Genomic DNA, 15,817 nt, shown 5'->3' with positions numbered 1-15,817 from the left:
TTGGAAGCTATGACAGAGATAATTCACTTATTAATTAAAATTTTGAAATACTTATAAAAATTTGAGCAGAAAAATATCCATCAAAATTTTTATCATGAGCAAAAAAATTTAGTTGGAGACTACATAGAGGTAAACTAGCATATTTTATATACTAATATATATGAATATTGAGCAAAAAAATATCCATCAAAATGTGTATCATCAACAAAAAATTTAGCTAAGGAGTACTATACAAGTAATTTACACTAAACAAATTTTAAATATTGATATGAACTTTGAGCAGGAAGATATCACTCTATCAAAAGTTATAAAAGTGATATTGCAGCAAAAGATGATTGATATTTTACAAAATCTTCCTAATGAAGAAGCTTTTTTATCTATGGTTGACAACAATTTAGAAATGATACAATAGAAAGGTGCAACCTTTAAAACTAGGCCATGCAATTTTATTCATTTTGCAGTAGAATTTTAATAGCATGTTAATAGTTATGAAGCGGGCAAAACCTTTGGTGGAAAGAATTACAGATAAAAAAAAGCTTTTAGTAGTCCAAAAGCAATTCCTTTTACTAGGCAGAGGAAGATAAGAAAGAAAAGTTCTTTAAATGAAAAAATCAATCTTAGTAAAGAATAAATATAAAAACAAACTCTTTATGTACTTACATTGCATATATTTAAATTAGTTAGAAGATTTCATAGGATCACCACTCCTAATGGTCATCCATGACATTCATTGGCCACATAAAGCATGCAAAAAGGTGTCCACGTGCATGCTGATTCAAATTTGGCCAAGTGTTAGGGCTATGGCCATAAGGAAGTAATTAGGGCACACACTGGGCATGGGCAGATGTGCGGGGGTGGGTGGGAGTGCAGACGGGAGCCATGAGGGCATGTGGATGCCAAGAACCGTGGGCAGGAGTGCATAGCGGCGACGAATGGGAGAGGGAGTGCGCTAGAGAAAAAACAAAAAGAAGGCCTAATGCCATGTCATTGCCAGGTAAGTGGAGAGAGAGTGAATCAGGCCCAACCACTAAATCCCACTATCCTCTAGGACTTCCTCACCATAGGAGCATATTTTTGGTCACTACACTAGAGGGTTACTCCTCTTCTTTTCCACAGTCTAGGACTTTGAGACGATATTTCAAAACACCATGGCCTTATGCGAACCCTGTGGGTACACTCCCCACCTTCCACCTTTAGATGCCCTAGCCATGTGTCTAGAGTGAAGTTTTGATGAGCCATGCTAAATATCCAAGCAAGTAATGCCACCCACACTTGAATTGGGAATATCGACCATTCAATCTCCCAGGGGAGCTAGAGTTACCTCTTAAACACTTCACGAAGCTAAATTGTCTATTTATATTCACTCTAGTTTTGAACTCCTCAATGGTTTTATCATCACCCTATATATGGGTATAGCCTTTCTTGGTCACACTAGCCTTTCTTGGCTAAATTAGCTCTACTAGAGTCCTCCCTCTACTATATTTTTAGAGCTCACCAAACCCCCTAGGGTTTGGGAGACGAATGCTTTAGGCTTTCACCCTTGGACTCGGACTTAGACTCAGATTCGGATTTAGACTCAGATTCGGATTTAGACTCAGATTCGGATTTAGACTCGGTCTCGGACTTAGACTCAGACTCAATCTCAGTCTCAGTTTCAGTCTCGGTCTCAGTATCGGCCTCAGTCTTAGCCTTGACCTTGAACTCCATCTTGGACTCCATCTCAGATTCATCTTGGACTCCATATCGGACTCCATCTTGGCTCCATCTCAGACTCCATCTTGGGTCCTTCTCAGATCCTATCTCGGACTCCATTTTAGACTTCATCTCGGACTCCATCTCAGACTCCATCTCGGGTCCATCTCGACACTTCCACGTATTATATGTTTAGTCCTTTTGTGTCCCTTTTCTAGAGACTTATTTATTGCTTGCTTTGTGCTCGTTCCTTGAGCTCTTTGTTGGGAGTTCCACTCCCACTCTCAATTATCCAAGTTGGAGCTTTTAGTCCAAATGTGTTACATGTGTTAGGCTTCCACTTTGGCCATTACCCCATGGCACCCTTTTAACTTCACTTTGGGGCTTAGGGATTTATGTCTCACAAATAAGAGCTATAGTTTCATTTAATTTAGACAAATTCCAATCTAAATCATCTACACAAAAACAATCCTTTTCATAGAATTCTTGCACCTCATCAAGCCATGGGGATCCTCAATGATTTTCTTGAATCAATATGAAGTTGAATTGATTGCTTACCTCTAGAAATTGATGTGCTGCCGCCATGCTTGATCATAAAAGAAACAGAAACATTTTTAGGTCAATTATGGGTGGAATAGGGCGTGCTAATTGAAATTTGGCTAAGTGTTGGGGTTGTGGCCACGTGGAAGTAATTAGGGCACACATTGGGCGTGTGGGGGTGGGCGAGAGTGCAGGCAAGAGCTGTGAGGGTGAGTGGGCAGGTGGGAGCTGCAGGCAGGCAATAGCTGCAGGTGGGAGTGCATAGCAGCGACAGATGGGAGAAGGACTGCGTTGGAGAAAAAAACAAAAAGAAGGCCTAATGCCATATCACCGCCAGGTAAGTGGAGAGAGAGTGAATGAGGATGGTGTTTAATGGCAGGCCGCCCTTCATCATGGTCTACAATTAGGGTTCTTTTAAGCAAAGCATGAAAGTTTGACTCTTTTAACCAATATTATCTGATCTGGAGGCTATTATCAAATGGAGGGGTGATTGAAATGGATTTCAACATGAAATATTGTCATTAAGCATTTGTTTTAGTTTATAACTAAGTTAGAATTTTTGTAAAGAAATACAGTTTTTGCTAATGGTTAACTACCCTGGAAAAATGTTCTTGAAAAATTAATTTTAATAATGTTATGTATACTTAATAAGTGCTTTAAAAAGTTGACATGTGTTGTTTGATGACTTTTATCATTATTTAAAAACCTATCTAAATATTTGAAATTATAGTTTAATTTTGTAAAATGTGCTACTAAGATGTTGATAATGGGAATCCAATTGAATAATTCTAACAATATATTATGAGTTGTTCTTGTTAGTTAATATAGTAATACCAAATTATTCATAGAATATTAGGGTTTTTAGGCTTTCATAAAATTATACAGTCATTTACTTATAATAATAATAATAATAATAATAATAATAATAATAATAAATTTTATTAAATTGTATAACACTTATAATTTTATAAGATACCAGAAAATTAGTATTAACATTTATAAAAATTAATATGGAGGAATAATTATAACAATAAAATTAATTAAAAATAATATTTTATTTAATTTCTAGTATGAGTGTATAGAATATGAAAATGGAATACAAAAATATGCATATTAATTAACATAAACACCTTAATTTATATACAAGAGTGAGTGGCCTAGATTAAAACCAATCCAACAGCTATCAAAATTCCACTATACTAATATTAGTATATAATATATAGTATACTTTGTCCCAACATCAATAAATCTATAAGTAGTGCTAGTTGTTCCTACTCCTTTTGTATGAAGTGTTATAACTATTACATATGCATAATTTTTGGAAGATTAGTCTATTAAACATCATTCCAAACCTCATAAACTTACAATTTAACTTGACAGAACACCCAATACAATCCCTTCTATTGAGCAAGGAGCCCCTTAAATAAATTATATACTATAAGATTAAAAAAAATAAACTAACATCAAGTTATCTATTTTTTATTCTACAAGTGGATGATAATGGGAGTTGTAGTGTCATTATTGTCCCACTTGTACACAATCCAGTATCAAATTTAATTCATTTACATTTTTATTTAAAGTAATTTTTATGGATTATAATGATTTACTTTGTGATAGCAAACGTAATAAATAATATTTTTTAAAGGTTATTCCTGGTTTCAAAACAATTAGGATCCAACTTTTGAACACTTAATTAATTTTAATGACAAAAATATCTATAAAATTCAACTGTGTAAAACTTTTAATTGTACTTTATTGAATGCCACATTAATTTAATAATTTAGATTTAAGTACATTAATACTATTTTATTAGAGTGATTTAACAATAAATATATTCTAATTAATATTAAACAAGTCCATCTCCATACTACTCGAGCTTTGGGCCTCAACTCGGGCGAGAAGGGTCCATCCATCTCCAGATGCATGTAGGCATTCGTTCACGGCCACAACCCTCACGATGTCCCCGAATTCTATGTCCATGTATCCCTGAAGAAAATAACCAGTCAAAAGTACAAGAAGAAAAATAATAATACCTGGTATCTCTTGAGAAAAGCTTGAAGTTCTCTCATCTTTGATTTCATTCGCGCGTGTTCGTTGCTCGCTATAGCGGCACTTACTTCCAAAGGGGAGTGTCCGATCATCCTCTCAACCAGCTGCAAAATCGGAGACTGTAGTCTTGACTAAACAGAATTGAAGCTTTACCTCGTGGTTCACTAGAGCTTCTGTTAAAAGGCTTTCATCTTCGATGTATATCGCCAGCCGGTATGCATTGCGATCCTTGAAAAGGAACTCTTTCATGGCTGTAAGGAAACACTGTATCCAGAAAACGAATCGTACTTTCTTTTTTCTTTTCTTTTGTTACCTTAACTCGGCCTGATTGAACTACACCGGACTCCATAAACCGCCTCTGTAGAACCGCCAGATACGTAAAGGGAGGGAACTCCAGGCTGTCTGCGGCTGAAAAATGGACGGGCATATGTCACGAAAATCTGAAGATCATAAAACTTACTCCGCAGTTGTCTTCTACTCCTGGTTTCATTGGATTGGAGGGAAAGCATACGAATACGCGAAGTTCCCAGGCCGATAGAAGTCTCGGAAGGTGTACCAGACGAGGTCCGATGCGTAGTTTCGTCCTGTCCTGGAGGTGAACATCAAAAGAATTAGGCATGGAGAGAAAACCTGAAAGGCCTTCTTTGTGTTTACTTGGTGTTTGTTCACTGTAGGAATATGAACCGCGAGAAAAATCTTCTATAGAAACAGGTGCTTGCCTTCCTGAAGACAAAAAAGTAGAGACAGAAAATCAAAATACAAGGATAGAAGAATGAAAGAAAGAAGGCAAACACAGTCACTGTGCAAAAGTTAGACCTGTATATGGATGATCACGAACAGTCGAAGAAGGTTGCTGCTCACTTCCAGGATTGGCTGCAGCACCATTGTTTTCTTGGACGTCAGGAGTTCGGGGCCAGGCAGCTTGTGTAAGTTGCTCTTCCAACGATGGTGGCGTAGTACCACGCGGGTGCCTGTAAATATCCTTAACTAGTACACGAAGAAGAAAACTTTACCTGTTTCCCCGAGGAGGTTTGTTTACTTGATGTGCCACTCTCTGTCGAGCCTCTTCAAGCTCTTGGACAACACCTCCTAGAACAGTAACAATTTCCGGGACAAGAAGAAACATCCCTCTCCGGACGCAGACATTCCTTACGCAAATCTGCGGTTGGGAGAAAGAAAAATCATGGAAAAGACTTTAAAGGATTTCTTGAACGTGTACCTTCAAACCAGCTGGTTGTAAGACTTTGAGCTGTGGGATAGGACGATACTCAATGCCAAAAACTCGTTGAGCACCGTCGGTCATGGATAGCTTCAAGCATCGACTTCCAATTCCAGCATTTCTTTCCTGGTAGCGATCCTTGAGGCCGCAGCAAATGTCCACCGTTTCATCTACCTGTGTGCCATGCTCCCGTCGATAAAAAAAAATATAGAAAAACTTTCACTTACTTGTAGAACGAAAGGGCCCGCTAGCTCCACTTTGTGCATCGCCTGGACCCCTGGAGGAAGCACAGCATCGGTGACGAGATTGAAATCGGCAGCGAGGAGCTGCGCAAAGCATTTCTCGGCGCACAAGTCTACCGGCAACTGTGACGCTCCGATCTGCTCGCGCAGGCAAGAAGAAAGCCACTGCGCCTTAGGCCGCATTCCGCGAGAAGCCATAATCTCCACAACCCGCTCCTCCATCGAAATCCCAAAACCCTACTAGGGTTCTAAGCATCCCGCCATTTTGCTAGCTTGAAAGGTTCCAGGAATATGCTTGCCAAGCAAGGGCTTTATGGTGTTTTGCCGCGCGCACTCTCTTCTCTTCCAGATCGCGCATTGCGGCAATTCGATCCTGCCGTGCCGAGGATATTGTTCCCCAAGACGCGCCACGGCGTGACATGGGACGATCCCTGCCACTGGCTGCGAAATTCGGACGAATCAGCACGCGCAATCGACCATGGCTGGGACAAGGGAGCTGCAGCGCCAGATCCGCCAGGAAATGGCGAGTAGGATGGAGAAGGAGCTCACGTCGCTGCCAGAGCGCTGGGGGCATTGGTGAGTTCTTCCCGTTTGAACTTTTTAGTTTTTGGCTTAGACGAAAAGCTTAATGACAATGTAGGAACTATTTCGTGCAGATCCCACAAGGGAAAGAGTTTCCCATCTACTCGAGACGAAGAGCCCGCAAAGGTGGAAGGCTGAAGGCTTTCTTGACAAAATTTTCTCGACAAGAGGCAGAGTGAAGTGATGATCGACATCAATGCGCTTGCTGCGAAGCACGATAAAGTTTTGAGGATCTATCCTTCGTTCTCTCGTCGTAGCTATCATGAGGATGATCGATCGAAAGGACCTGCATTGCGATGAATGAGATTCACAAAATTCGGCACTCTGAGACCAGGAAAGGAAACAAAGCGACTAGAACAAAAATCAGGGCAGAGCTCACCACAGGCCACCGCCAACGGCCTGTGGCAACAAGTTTAATAATCCAACACATGATTCAACACAGCAATCCAGGAACATATAACTCGTCTTTGAAAGCATCGAGCTCATAAGACCAAACGTTTTGTGACGACTTAGTTTATAGCAGAACTTAGAGAAATTTTTGTCACTGCCTCGTGTAACTAAGGTTTTTCCATGGTGAAGCGCAGCTGGTGTAGTGGTAGTATCCTCCCACCTCATCCGGATGGCTTATCTCCAAACAGATAGAGTCCAATGTTTTGGGCGAGAAGACACTAGCGTCACTACTTGGCCTAGGTTCTCAGGTTGTCCCATGAAATCGCCACCGTCCATCAAAGATCATCCCAGCCGTCGATATAAACCCGTTTTGAAGAAGCTAGGTCTTCCATTCAGCAAGAAGGTCTGGGAGCGATGGCGCGTGACACCGGTGAGTTGAGCGAGGATGACTGTAGTGAGCTTCTCAAGTTTTACATGAGGGGCAAGCGGCTGGGATGTGGAGGGCAAGGGCAGGTTTTCATGATCCATAATGGCCGCAACACATATGCTGGAAAGTTGTTTCGATCGGGGAGTGATGCCGAGAGAGAAGCTCGGCTTATGTCCAAGCTTCACGCCTGCCCTGGGGTCGTCTCCTTCATGGGCTTTGTCCGGGAGAGAGATGGTGCCAAGTGCTATGGCACCATCGTTATGGAGCTGTGCGGCCCAAACCTATGCGAGGGATTGATCAACTGTGGGCCGATGAGGGAGGAGGATGCAGCGAAGACCATCAAGAAGCTGGCTGAAACGCTCAAGGAGATCCACTCCAGGGGAATTATCCACCGGGATCTCAAGCCGGAGAACATTCTTGTCAAGCTCAATGCCACTGGTGTGCACGATGTTCTGATTGGAGACTTCGGGATAGCCACAGACCTGCACAGGGAGATGTCAAAGTACTGTGGCACGGAAAAGTATATGGCACCAGAGGTGATGGCGAGGAAGGGCCGCAAGGGAGAATCACAGAACTTCTACACGGCAGCCATTGATGTGTGGGGTTTGGGAGTCATTGCGTACGAGCTGTTGAAAGGTCACAAATCGAGAATGGAAATCGATTTCTTGAGAGCGGGAGCATTTCCAACTGGTTTTGGCTCGGACCGGGCGGAGGATCTTCTCCGGGGGATGTTAGCTGTCGAACCGAGCAAGAGGGTAACGCTGGACCGTGTGCTTGCACATCCCTGGATCGTGAAGCATTGCAGCAGCAGTAGCAAGATCGAGACGACGACACGCAGCAGGCGCTGTGGAATGAAGAGGAGTCTTCCCAGCGGCAGCGACTTGATCGTGAAAAAAGCTCGTGCAGCTTAAGAACAAAAGCCAGCACCAGTTCGGTAAGCATCGTTTTTGATTGAAGAGTACAGGTACTAACTTTGCTTGCTTGGTCACCGGGTGGAATTTTTTTTGTGAGACAATGATCTTCCTGTCGAGAAAGATTTTCTATAGCAATGCAAGTACTGTCTTTGCAAGTTATGAAGTTTCTTTTCTATTCTCTTGATGGGAACAGTCAAATTCAATATAGTGGAAGGGATCGCTGATGATCCTGGCGGCAAATTGGAAGAGCTTCAACTCGCGCAAGAAGCCTCCATCCATTTCCGGATAGTCGTTCACGGCCACAACCCTATGCTGGAGAACATAAAAGATCACCACACGCTTAAGAAGAGAATATCTCATGTGTGCCTTTGTAGAAAACACCTGGTATCTCTTGAGAAAAGCTTGACGTTCTATAGCAGCACTTACATCCAACGGGGAGTGTCCGATCATCCTCTCAACCAGCTGCATAATCGGCGACCATTCTTGATTAAACAGAATTGCTCGTGGTTCACTAGAGCTTCCATTAAAAGGCTTTCATCTTCGAGCTGGTATGCATCCTTGCTCAGAAAACAATTTCTTTTCTTTTCTTTTATTACCTTAACTCGGCCTGATTGAACTACACCGGACTCCAAAAACCGCCTCTGTAGAACTGCCAGACGTAAAGGGAGGGGACTCCAGGCTGTCTGCGGCTGAAAAATGGACGTGAAGATCATAAAACTTACTGCGAAGTTTTCTTCTACTCCTGGTTTCCTGATTGGATTGGAGGAAAAGCATACGAATACGCGAAGTTCCCAGGCCGACAGGTCCGATGCTGTTCTGAAGTGAAGATAACAAGAATTATGCATGGAGAGAAAACTTGAAAGGCCTTCTTTGTGTTTACTTGGTGTTTGTTCACTGTAGGAATCCGAACCGCGAGAAAAATCTTCTATAGAAACAGGTGCTTGCCTTGAGCCAGAAAATCAAAATAAGCAAACGCAGTCACTGCGCAAAGTTAGACCTGTATATGGATGATCACGAACAGTCGAAGAAGGTTGCTGCTCATTCCAGGATTGGCTGCAGCGCCATTGTTTTCTTGGAGTTCGGGGCCAGGCAGCTTGTGTAAGCTGCTCTTCCAAGTAGTACCACGCGGGTGCCTGCAAATATCCTTAACTAGTACTTGAAGAAGAAAACTTTACCTGTTTCCCCGAGGAGGTTTGTGTACTTTATGTACCACGCTCTGTCGAGCCTCTTCAAGGTCCTCCAAGAACAGTAACAATTTCCGGGACGAGAAGAAACATCCCCCGACATTCCTTTCGCATTGGAAGAAAAGAAAATTCAAGGCAAAGACTTGTAATACTTTGAGCTGTGGGGTAGGACGATACTCAATGCCAAAAACTCGTTGAGCATCATCGGTCATGGATAGCTTCAAGCTTCGACTTCCAATTCCTTCCTGGTAGTGATCCTTGAAAATGTCCACCGCTTCATCTACCTGTGTGCTATGCTTCCATCGATGAAAAGCTATAGAAACCTTCCACTTACTTGTAGAACATAAGTGCATCGCCTGGACCTCTGGAGCGTCGGAGGAGCTGCGCGAAGCATTTCTCGGCGCGAGAGTCTACCGGTAACTGAGACGCTCCGATCTGCTCGCACAGGCAAGAAGAGAGCCACTGCGCCTTAGGCGAGAACCGTGGAGAAATTCCAAAACCCTACTATGGTTCTAAACATCCCGCCATTTTGCGAGCTTGAAAGGTTCCAGGAATATGCTTGCCAAGCAGGGTCTAGGGTTTTATGGCGCTTTGCCGCTTCTCTCGCGCACTCTCTTCTCTTCCAGATCGCGCATTGCGGCAATTCGCTCCTGCGGCGCCGAGGAGATCGTTCCCCAAGACGCGCCACGGCGTGACATGGGACGATCCCTACCACTGGCTGCGCAGTCGACCATGGCTGGGACAAGGGAGCTCCAGCGCCAGATCCGCCAGGAAATGGCGAGCAGGATGGAGAAGGAGCTCGCATCGCCTCCAGAGCGCTGGGGGGATTGGTGAGTTCTTCCTTGGTCGTTTTGATTTTTTTTTGCCTAGCTGAGGAACTTAGAAACAATGTAGGTACTATTTCGTGCATATCCCGCAAGGGAAACAGTTTCCCATCTACTCGAGACGAAGAGCCCGCCAAGGTGGAAGGCTGAAGGCTTTCTTTACAAGTTTTTTTGACAAGAACAGTGAAGTTATGATCGACATCAATGAGCTTGCTGCCGAGCACGGTAAAGTTTTGAGGATCTTTCCTTGTTTCTCTCTTCTTCCTAATTACACAAGTGTAGGCCATGCGCAGCTTGGAGTTTTTAAACTATCCAGAGACTACAAACTGTTAGCATACACGATCGACTTGGGTGGCAACGAGATGTTCACATTGTTTATCAAAGACTTGGAAACTGATAGCCTCCTCCTGGAGCACAAAACCGATGGTGTAGTAAGCGTGGAGTGGTCTGATACTGGAGAATATCTTTACTACACTTGTAGTGATGTGGCACATCGACCTCACAGGTTTCTAGTTGAAGTTTCTTCTAGAATCATTTTTTCTCGATCTCGACAGGGTTTTGTTGTGGAACTTGCGATCTAAAGATGATGACATTGCAATTTATCACGACGACAATCCAAAGAACTTTGTTGATGTTACAAGAACCAAAAACTGGCAGTACGTTTTGATTAATGTCAACTCGAAGACGTCCTCTGAGGTAATTGGGTTTCACAAATGTGTTGCTCGAGCCTCTACAGGACAGGTTTTTCTGGTATATCCGAAAACTTCAGCCACAACATTGCGGAAAGTTGCAGATAGAGTTGATGGCATCCAGTATTTCGTGGAACACCATGAAGAGCACCTGTATATTCTTACCAATTTTTTGGGCGACAAGAAGCTAGCGTCGCTAGGAAACAACTATCGGCTTGTCCGCTGCAAGACAGATAGCTTGACCTCGAAGGCGTGGGAGGTAAGTCAATTCTCGTTTTTTTCACAGCAAATACTGAAACACTTTAGGAGGTTGTCCCAGTCGAGAGCGAAAATTGGATAGAGGATATGGATATTTTTGCGAAGCATTTGATCTTATACAGACGACAAAATGGTCTTCCCATTGTGCATGATTTCAACCTGGATGTAAGCATATGGTAAAAGTTTTGGTCTCACTAATCTCTTTCCTTTCAGAGCCTGAAAACTCCTCCTTGGACTGTAAACCTTCCCTCTGGGATAACAGTTCTTACTCCTGGAGCAAACTGTGACTTCAATTCGTCTACTCTACGGTGTCGATATCTTCACTGGTGGTAAGCTCTCTTTCTTTCTTGCATTAGATGTTCGGCAATATAAAGATTGGGCATGTAACGAAATCTGGAGAAATAGCGGGGCCACGTACATTGGAGCACATGGTTGATGTTTATCTTCACTTGGAGGTAAGAGGTTTTTATCTTTGTTCGTTTATATTTCTTGTCTCTAGGGAGACCGTCTTTTGTCTCAACGGCTTCTAAGATCACTAAAAAATCGCTTCGCTTCTACGAAAGAGGTGACTGTCTTCCAGCATTTGCTTTTAAATTGAATCTCGCTGTTTTATCTTTAGTACAGGTCGGCGTGTTTGAGATGGTCGACAACGGTTTACGAGCGGTAGAAAATCCCAGTTTGAAGTTTCTTTCTGATAGAACTGGGGAGGACACTAATGCATCAGCCACCGTTGGGGTGGCTTTGGAAGGATCTCGGCCGCTGCTGGTTGAAATCCAGGTAAGCGACTTCTAGGATTTACGTTGGATGATGATACTTTTAGCCAAATCTGAGCGTTGTCTGGCTGCTCTAGCTTTCCAGGTTCAACGAGAGACCGGTGGTAGATTCTTTGGAATTTCCCGAGTTTCGAGTGAGCTGGACTGCCAAGAACCTCTGACTTGCCATGATCTGACTTTAAAACCGAGAAGCGTATCTGACAACGATCAAAAGCTAAAGTTTTCTCCGGCATGAACGCGCGTTTTGCAGGTCTTATGCTCTCCTGCCACTTCACTGCCAAGTAAAAGAACGTTCACTGGAGTGGATCCATCTCGATTCAATCTGATTGTTGCCGTAAGTCACTCCATAAATATTCTCCACTTTTGTGAGGCTTGACGCTGTGATGCCAGGTCTTACTCAAACAAGCACGCTTGAGACTTGCAAGACAGGTGCGTTCTATACTTTGTGATAGCAAAAGTTCTTATGCTGAAATACTGCTCTAGGATATTTTTGTTAATGTCGTTGGAGGCTTTCGTTTGGAAGAGCCCGCCACAGATATTGCTGTTGCCGTCGCTATTGCCAGCAGGTACTTTCTCTCGACTAGCTGGGCATACCAACTCACGAGCTTCGTCTTGCTTGCAGCTATATAGAAAGGCCGGTTCCTCGGGACACAGTCTTCGTTGGTGAGCTAGGACTCGGGGGAGAGCTGCGCTTTGTAAGTTCTTACGTGGTTTCTCACTTTTCAATGCTGGAAGTTCCGTCCATGCAGGTAGCTCAACTCGAAAGGCGACTGTTTGAGGCATCCAAGCTGGGTTTCAAGAAATGCATCGTCCCACAGGGTGCTAAAGGAGTCAAGGTGGACGGAATGGAGCTTATTCTTTGCTCGAGCCTCAAGGACGTTCTAGAGAAAGTCTTCAACTACAAGAGCCTGCCCCAGCAGCGAAAGAGTGGAGCCACGGTTCATTTGGATGCGTTTCCGGAAGAAGACGGGGTGTGTGGTGAGGTCCAAGTTGGTCAGGACGCTCTTGATGATGATCTTGCTAATGATAAGTAATAAGCTTTTGCATCGTAAAATTTTAATGTCACAGGTGTACATATAATCTAGGAGCTTATACGAATTGTAAATAACCATATCGCTCCAAGGATATAGATCTAGCAATACGATTGGCGGTCTTGATTGTTCTCTTAGCCTCAACAGGCATCACCCAGAAGAGGGTGGAGGGGCTGTGATTGTTGCCTACCTTGGACAGTGCTCGTGTGATCCCCTTCCTCGTCGTGCAGAGCTAGAACATTGCAACCTGGAGTGGCTGCTTGGAACCAGTGGCACGTAGAGGATTGGGCCACAAGAAGAAGAGTGAATCTTTATAAAATGACTAACTGTCATTGAAAATGGAGTTTGATCCAAGGAGAGGCAGGTGAGGACAATCGACTTTCAATGAATATGCTTGTTATTAATAATGTAAAATACATTGGCTTTTATTGTTTTTATATAAAAATAAGAAATTAAAATAGCATTATTTTAATTAAGATTATAGTTAAAATTATTCCTCCAAAATATTTTCTTAAAACCATTTTCATAAAATGTTACTATTAATTGTCTGGTATCTTTTATTTTTAAAATTGTAAATACTATATAGTTTGAGAAAAATACATTATTATTTTTCCATATAAGTGTAAACTCCTAAATTTGGATTTCCCGGGAAGTCACCAAAGCTTAGTATTATTCAAATCGAAAGATGTTTAACCCTAAATATCCCAAGACCCTTAATCAATTAAAAAAAAGGGTACATTTTTATTCCTAAGCCATTTCGTTCTATATTTAAACTATTACGGATTGTCTCTCGAATTGTTCCCTTTGGTTGCTTATAATTTATCATGTTTTTCTTATAAGTTCACACCCTCGTCAACAGAAGCTGAAAGTCATAACTCTTCTAACAGCCCCATTCTCTTGTTATAATCCGGCACAAAAAGACAAAGATCTAACTGCCCTAGATTATGCTATGCCACCTGTTTCAACCAAAAACAAGGTTCAGGGGACTCCGACTTTGAACCCAGGGCTACATCGGAGCCATAGATTAAATCATGCACAGCATATGGTATATGCTAGCAGTTAGAACCGCTAACATTTCAAAAGGGGGAATCCAAATTGTGGATCCCTATCTCCATTCCATCGTTTGTCTTATCAATACACAGCATTCTTTTACTCGTGCTTCTTCTCTGCCCTTGGAGATCGGGCCATTGTCTCTTTTGTTTTCTTACTAACAATAGATTTCCAGCGAAGAGGGGTTTTCTCACCTCTTCATTTGGCGACCACGGCTTCTGAATTCCCCTTCAGGTTCACAAATTCTTCCATTTTTTCTCCATTCTCTGTGCGCAGATAGCAAGAACGATCCAGAAATCTACCCATCTCGCCCAAATTCACCCAAATTACGCCCTAATTTGTACATTTGCCCAAATTCAACACGCAAATGCCACTGCCACCATGGATCAACGGCGTCCAAGCGGTTGCTGCCCAACGCAGTAAAGACAGAAACTTTCCAGAGGAGATCTTTGAAGAATCTGCAAGCTCTCTCTCGAGATCTCCAAGTCCAATCACCGATGAAGAACACCAACGACTCTCTTTGACAAGAAACTCCAATCTACCAGCACCTTCATCAGCAAACGCCCTCAGCAGCTTCATTGGCAAACTCCATCTCCGAGCACAAGACCACCCACTCCAAGTTCGAGACATCAACCAGCGCCCTCGACACAAACCGACACCACTACCGAAACGAGCCCATCTTCTGTGCAGTCGTCGACCCAGCAATCCTAGCGTTCCGACACAAGTCCAATTCCTGCGCCCACTCCAAATACCGAAGCACATCCTCAAAACCTACACCAACGACGAACCCATCACTCTGTTACCCGGTATCGGACAACTTGTCGAGGGACAACTTCAGAACGCACCACCGATTTTTCGACAACCCCTCCGACAAAGTCAGCAGCTCAGCACTGAAACAACAGTCCGAACTCGGTTCGAAATCAACACGTTCGCTGCAACAACTCTCGCCAATCACGCCATCACCCAATCCGGACTCGAACAACTCGACGACATTATCGAAGAAATCATTCCAGACAAACCCGAATATCCGAAACTCTTCATTGAACTCCATCTCGGCACCAGCACGTGGAAGACCAGTTTGCATACTGCACCAGCACACTCGACTCAACACAACTCGGCTGAACACAACCCAACCCAACACACACCACCGTCGATATTTGCACTGAAAAGAAAGAACAAGCTCACAACGACTTTATCAACAATTGGCCCATCGACAGTCTTCCCCAAGTTCTGCCCGAACTGCATGATTGACTGCAGACACAAATCTGACACCGACAACCAGTAGAAGAATGCATGTATCCAAAACCATGAAGAACATCCAGCAAGTCGGAAGAAGACCGACAATGGCTTATCCGACATTTAGATAGAGATTTGAAGAATTTAGAAACAAAGAGAAAGAAAGACCAAGAGAAGTTGAATCAAATTCTTAGACCCTCCAAGAGAGAGAATTACATCCGACACGAATTATTACCGCGAGCTAACTCCGACGAATCAGTATCGGACATCCGCGAAGAATACAACAACTACACAACACCACCGGACACACCACCGGCAGCACCCTCGACAGCACCCACCGAAGTGCCCGAGCCTGAATCAGCACCCTCGACGGCACCCACCAAAGTGCCCGAGCCCAACCGAACATTCGAGCAGTCGACACAGACTACGCCCGAGCAACAAAACATTTTTCAAGCAGCATACAACCACTTCAAAGGTACATTCACTAACCCGATCTACAGTGACGACGAACGACCAAGTTTCCAGCCCAGCTTCACAGACTTCACCAGACCAGCACCATTTTCGCCATACCGACCGATCTTCACAACACCAATATATCCTACATTTGCTTCCAACATCTACCGAAGCCCGCTATCAGCAAGACCTTTCGAACACGCTTTCGACTTCAACGCGCCGACTAGACAACAACTCGACTTCACCAATTACAGTCGCACTCCA

General features: G+C 43.3%; 4 protein-coding genes across 5 annotated transcripts; 3 read left to right on the top strand and 1 right to left on the bottom strand.

The window, feature by feature from the left end:
- Positions 1-4,050: 4,050 nt before the first annotated feature.
- On the bottom strand, positions 4,051-5,978 carry LOC9649556 (recQ-mediated genome instability protein 1). 2 transcript variants are annotated; one of them, XM_024681566.1, is made up of 11 exons: positions 5,860-5,948; positions 5,728-5,777; positions 5,501-5,674; positions 5,295-5,440; positions 5,098-5,252; positions 4,936-5,004; positions 4,742-4,870; positions 4,595-4,689; positions 4,435-4,545; positions 4,266-4,385; positions 4,051-4,218 (listed from the first exon to the last, which is right to left on the bottom strand). In XM_024681566.1, the coding sequence occupies exons 2-11, from the start codon at positions 5,764-5,766 to the stop codon at positions 4,069-4,071; spliced, it is 1,188 nt and encodes a 395-aa protein (XP_024537334.1). In that variant the 5' UTR covers positions 5,767-5,777; positions 5,860-5,948; the 3' UTR covers positions 4,051-4,068. The 2 variants fall into 2 exon arrangements, with proteins under 2 accessions (XP_024537334.1, XP_024537333.1); XM_024681565.1 differs by having other exon boundaries at positions 5,728-5,978.
- A 1,150-nt stretch (positions 5,979-7,128) lies between these two features.
- On the top strand, positions 7,129-8,052 carry LOC112348616 (serine/threonine-protein kinase PEPKR2-like). Its single transcript, XM_024681461.1, has one exon. It carries the CDS (start codon positions 7,129-7,131, stop codon positions 8,050-8,052), a length of 924 nt encoding a protein of 307 aa, XP_024537229.1.
- A 1,913-nt stretch (positions 8,053-9,965) lies between these two features.
- Positions 9,966-11,169, top strand: LOC112348671 (protease 2-like). The gene is made up of 5 exons (XM_024681655.1): positions 9,966-10,069; positions 10,134-10,288; positions 10,346-10,568; positions 10,618-11,011; positions 11,072-11,169. The coding sequence occupies exons 1-5, from the start codon at positions 9,972-9,974 to the stop codon at positions 11,090-11,092; spliced, it is 891 nt and encodes a 296-aa protein (XP_024537423.1). The 5' UTR covers positions 9,966-9,971; the 3' UTR covers positions 11,093-11,169.
- Positions 11,170-11,277: 108 nt separating this feature from the next.
- Positions 11,278-12,823, top strand: LOC9649554 (DNA repair protein RadA). The gene is made up of 9 exons (XM_024681656.1): positions 11,278-11,339; positions 11,416-11,465; positions 11,510-11,575; positions 11,635-11,787; positions 12,034-12,117; positions 12,174-12,212; positions 12,267-12,349; positions 12,406-12,478; positions 12,533-12,823. The coding sequence occupies exons 2-9, from the start codon at positions 11,439-11,441 to the stop codon at positions 12,815-12,817; spliced, it is 810 nt and encodes a 269-aa protein (XP_024537424.1). The 5' UTR covers positions 11,278-11,339; positions 11,416-11,438; the 3' UTR covers positions 12,818-12,823.
- Positions 12,824-15,817: the final 2,994 nt, after the last annotated feature.

The sequence above is a fragment of the Selaginella moellendorffii genome, unplaced genomic scaffold (assembly GCF_000143415.4).
Source record: "Selaginella moellendorffii unplaced genomic scaffold, v1.0 SELMOscaffold_31, whole genome shotgun sequence".
NCBI classification, from domain to species: domain Eukaryota; kingdom Viridiplantae; phylum Streptophyta; class Lycopodiopsida; order Selaginellales; family Selaginellaceae; genus Selaginella; species Selaginella moellendorffii.
The sequence above is the reverse complement of the archived record's forward strand: the minus strand, read 5'-3'. Positions and strand labels throughout refer to the sequence as shown.

Bases quoted from the DNA above. Each gene is read 5' to 3' on its own strand.
- LOC112348616 (XM_024681461.1), top strand. From the start codon at position 7,129: ATGGCGCGTGACACCGGTGAGTTGAGCGAGGATGACTGTAGTGAGCTT.
- LOC9649556 (XM_024681565.1), bottom strand. From the start codon at position 5,964: ATGGAGGAGCGGGTTGTGGAGATTATGGCTTCTCGCGGAATGCGGCCT. The intron at 4,690-4,741 runs GTAAGTTTTATG...TCCATTTTTCAG, and splicing joins GAGTAGAAGACAACTGCGGA to CCGCAGACAGCCTGGAGTTC. The intron at 4,386-4,434 runs GTAAAGCTTCAA...CCGATTTTGCAG, and splicing joins AAGCTCTAGTGAACCACGAG to CTGGTTGAGAGGATGATCGG.
- LOC9649554 (XM_024681656.1), top strand. From the start codon at position 11,439: ATGGTTGATGTTTATCTTCACTTGGAG. The intron at 12,213-12,266 runs GTGCGTTCTATA...ATACTGCTCTAG, and splicing joins GCTTGAGACTTGCAAGACAG to GATATTTTTGTTAATGTCGT. The intron at 12,350-12,405 runs GTACTTTCTCTC...TCTTGCTTGCAG, and splicing joins GCCGTCGCTATTGCCAGCAG to CTATATAGAAAGGCCGGTTC.
- LOC112348671 (XM_024681655.1), top strand. From the start codon at position 9,972: ATGGCTGGGACAAGGGAGCTCCAGCGCCAGATCCGCCAGGAAATGGCG. The intron at 10,070-10,133 runs GTGAGTTCTTCC...GAAACAATGTAG, and splicing joins CCAGAGCGCTGGGGGGATTG to GTACTATTTCGTGCATATCC. The intron at 11,012-11,071 runs GTAAGTCAATTC...AGGTTGTCCCAG, and splicing joins TGACCTCGAAGGCGTGGGAG to TCGAGAGCGAAAATTGGATA.